The 4,122-nt window shown below is 42.7% G+C and overlaps 1 protein-coding gene across 1 annotated transcript in view; it reads left to right on the top strand.

The window, feature by feature from the left end:
• LOC106959426 (zinc finger protein 36, C3H1 type-like 1) overlaps nt 1-2,251 on the top strand; it is a 7,756-nt gene extending 5,505 nt beyond the window's left edge. The window contains exon 2 of the mRNA XM_015051995.1: nt 809-2,251. Coding sequence (XP_014907481.1) covers nt 809-1,852 — 1,044 coding nt within the window. The 3' untranslated portion in view covers nt 1,853-2,251. The remainder of the gene's footprint in view (nt 1-808) is intronic.
• The last annotated feature ends 1,871 nt before the right edge of the window (nt 2,252-4,122 follow it).

Raw genomic sequence — 4,122 nt, 5'->3', positions numbered from 1 at the left:
CAAAAACTCAAAATCCTGCCAAACTTTTTTCTCTAGTTTCATTTCACTTCAAATCAGACAAAACTGACTAATAAGCAACTTTTCTTCTAGAGATAGCAGCTTGTATGAAGTCAAAAAATTCCTTAATGTTGATTTAAGAACAATTACTAGTTCCACTGAAAGATTATTTCCCTTTTAACAAAGTGAAATAATGGGAACTAATAATCAATATTCCAGAACTATTGACTTAAAACAAGCTCCTGTATCTTACTGAAAAGTTACTTATTTCAGTGGATTAAGATATTTGCACTTTAAACTAGACCAAAAATACTTGGTAAGATTTTGTGTTTTTGGAGGGTGACACACATTGTACACTACAAAAATACAAAATCTTACCAAGTATTTTTGGTTTAGTTTCTAGTACAAATATCTTATTACACTTGAAATAAGACAAAACTAACTTACAAGTAACTGTGCAGCAAAATATAGGAGCTTCTATGTCAGATTAGGGCAGATTATTTGACTTAGTACATGGGGAAAATAGGTGTTTTAAGTGAAATAAACTGCCAGTAGAGCTAGGACTTTTTCATGAGTATGTAATGAATTTCAAGTGTAAATGCTGGATTATATGCTTTAAAACTAAAAGTTTGTTCTGGAAAGTTCAGTGTTTTTAGCATTAATGAGGCTTTTATTCATGATCCTTTCAGACTGATCTGTCTTTGGATTGCAGAAACACTAAATTTTAAGTATTTGTGTGCTTTTTGCAATTTTGCTGCGGCACCCTGGAGTTGCACAAACTTCACATCTTTTCTCTCTTTTTGTGTGTCAGAATTTCTGCGGCCTGGAGGCGACAGATGGCGCCTCCGGCGGCTCAATGTCTCGCAGTCAGAGAGTCCTGGGCTTCCAGAGACGCCACTCCCTCTGCCCTGTGACCCTGCCAAACTCCAAGTTCAACAGCGGCTGTGAGGCCGCGGAGCCGGCCTGCTGCTGGGGCCTCGGCCTGGCCTGCAGCCAGCAGTGGAGCCGGGCGCTGCCCCGCTCCTCCCTCAGTCACATCCCCTTCCGGGTCGACCGCTCGGTCAGCATGATCGAGGGGAACCTGCGGGAGGACAAAACGCTGTTGCCACCGCCGGGTCTGTCCATCAGCAAGCCACCGCCGCCGCACATCTCCAGCCGCTACAAAACGGAACTGTGCCGCACCTTCGAGGAGAGCGGCACCTGCAAGTACGGCGCCAAGTGCCAGTTCGCCCACGGCCTGGACGAGCTGAGGGGCCTCAGCAGGCACCCCAAGTACAAAACCGAGCCCTGCCGCACCTTCCACACCATCGGCTTCTGTCCGTACGGCGCCCGCTGCCACTTCATCCACAACGCCGACGAGGTGCAAGCCGCCGCGACCCACAGTCACAAGCCGCCATTGCTGCGGCACAGCCTCAGCTTTGCGGGCTTCTCCTCTTCTTCCCACATCTTCCAGCCGGTCCAGGAGCCTTCCTGCCTCCTCTTCACCCGGGCCTCCTCCGTCTCGCCGCCGCCCTCCTCCTCGGGGAGTCCGGAGCTGCTTTCGCCTCTCTTGCCTGAACCGGGGCCTCTCAAGCATTGCTCGTACCCGTTCTCCGGTATCGGCGACGGCGGAGACTCTTCTCTCTGCTTCTTCGCCTCCAGCAACCAGAACCTCCCGGTTCGGCTCCCCCAGCAGCCGCCGGCCTGCCTGAACAGCTTCCCCTCGCTGCAGCGCTGCTCCTCCGCCGACTCCCTCTCCGAGGAGGGCTACACCTCCTCCTGCTCCCTCAGCTCCTCCTCCAGCGGCACCGAGTCTCCCAGCTTCGAGGGTCGGCGACTCCCCATCTTCAGCCGCCTCTCCGTCTCAGACGAGTAGGGAGAAGTTTTGCTTTGAGGCTGAGTTCGATCAGGGGTGGTTTTAAATTTACAGAGTGTAACTTTTACAAAAAAAATAAAATAAAATGACGAGTATTAGGGCCAAATTAAAAAGATAATCCCCACTAGTAGACCTGCCATGAATGCTAGTGCTAATCATGACAGTTTTCCTAGAACTTTGCCATTAGCACATTTAGCAACATATACAAGTTGATTGACAGCGCTAAGACCCTCCTCCTAGCTCTGATTGGTTGTTTCTGACCGGGAGCGGTAGCATTGGGAGGAAGTGGGGAAGTTGAATCTCTTCACAGATTATCTCTCTCTTACATAGAACCAGGACATATTAGGGCCATAAAAAGAAAAAATCACATTATTACAACTTTATTCTTGTACGAGTTTATTCTTCTAATATTATTATTATATTCTCATAATTTTATGACCTTATTCTTCTAATTTTATTTTTAAAAATTCTTAGTAAGGTTCTAATCCGTTTTATGACTGAAAAACAGAATCAAGCTCCTCTTGCACTCTGAAGAAATGCAACGCTCCCATTAAAAAGCAACCAATCAGAGACAGGAAGAGGCTCTTAGCGCTGTCAATCATGTTGGTGTACCTGCTGCTAAATGCGCTAATAGTTGAGAAGTAACTTAGCATTACAGGAAAACCATTTATCTACCATCATTAGGGGCCATGCTAACTAGCATTAGCATTTATGACAAGCTCTGCAGCATAGCAGCGTGTACACCAGCATGATTGACAGCACTCTGGTTGTCTGTGGAGCTTGACTGTCTTCTTTCCACATATAATCTGTCTCATAACAAATATTTAAAAAATAAACATTTTTTTCTAGAAGTTACACGCGTCAGCTTTTAACCACGATGTCAGCAGATCCAGCCTTGAGAACGCGCCTATCTTTGTGCATATTGCATTTCTTCCACCCAAGCAGCTGTACTGTTGCTCAGTGTTTGTCGAGTTTTAGCTGACTCCCTTTCCTGTTTATTGTTTCATTGATTATTGGTCTTTAATTGTATTTTATGCCATTGTAACTGCTGTATACTGTTGTATACCTGTTAGTATAACTGGAGGGCACTCGACTCAGCATTCGTCTCCATGCTGTTCCTGATCAGTAGAAAGTTCTGTGTGAGAATTTTCTGTACCCTAATCTCAAGATTTTTTGTTCTTTTATTTTATTTTATTTTTTTTTATTTGTCTTCTCCGAGAAAGTGTGCGGACTTTATTTCTTAGTCCTCAGAAATCTGCCTGAAAAATCCCATTTAGTAGTCTCCAACTGTGTTTAATTGACCTCTTTCTTGTGCAAGTCTAACAGGATTTATTAGCTGTACGCCGTCACTGATTGATTAGTTTTTATGGTTGCATTGCTGTGGCCACATGATTGTATTTGTCAGCCATTTTTAAACTGTCTGACAATGATTCAGCTGAATTGCCTTAGCACAGATTGTAGGAAGCCTCTAGTTACCAAAGTTCCTCTAACATTCTCGTCCTGCTAACCCCTACGCTGCAAAAAAACTAAACCTTACCAAGTATTTTTGGTCTAGTTTCTAATGAATGCATCTTAGTCCACTTGAAATAAGAAAAAACTAACTTATAAGTAACTTTTCAGGGAGATACAGGTTGTTTTAAGTGAGTAATTTCTTAATATTCATGAAAAGTTGGTGAATTATTTAATTTATAACACAGGAAAATGTATTGCTATAGGTGAAATAATTACAGTCGTGCTTTTTCACCAATATTAAGGAATTATTTACTTAAAATAAGCTTATATATCTTACTGAAAAGTTAGTTTTAAGTTAGTTTTGTCTTGTATTGAGTGCATTTGTAACTACTTGTTAATATTTTGTGTTTTTGCAGTGTAGCTTTAGCTACAGCAGGTTTTATACAGTGTTATAACTATTAACATAGCCTAACATTTTTCTAGGACTATTTATTGCTTTTTGCATGTTTTATTTTTCTTGATTTGTGATTGTTTTTGGGGGGTTTTAAATAAGAAATTACGCTTTACTTTAGTGGTTCATGTTCTTTGCTTGGTTAACCGGAAGCTTTAATGGCAGGACTGATGGAGAGGCGGGGAAAGGAGGAAGCAAGCATTTTGGCATTCTTTATTTTTGGTTGCCTTATCAGCAGAGATCAAAACGTTCATTCTGCTCTCCTCTCCGTTAAACCTCCGACTGTAAGGACAAAATAAATCATCATTCAGCCGTTTAGCCGAAAGAAAATCCGTTTTTATGATTGTTAAAATGTAACCTGACATGC

Source organism: Poecilia latipinna, unplaced genomic scaffold, assembly GCF_001443285.1.
Source record: "Poecilia latipinna isolate Pla-1442-1.1 unplaced genomic scaffold, P_latipinna-1.0 Scaffold1078, whole genome shotgun sequence".
In the NCBI taxonomy this organism is placed as follows: Eukaryota; Metazoa; Chordata; class Actinopteri; order Cyprinodontiformes; family Poeciliidae; genus Poecilia; species Poecilia latipinna.
The sequence above is the reverse complement of the archived record's forward strand: the minus strand, read 5'-3'. Positions and strand labels throughout refer to the sequence as shown.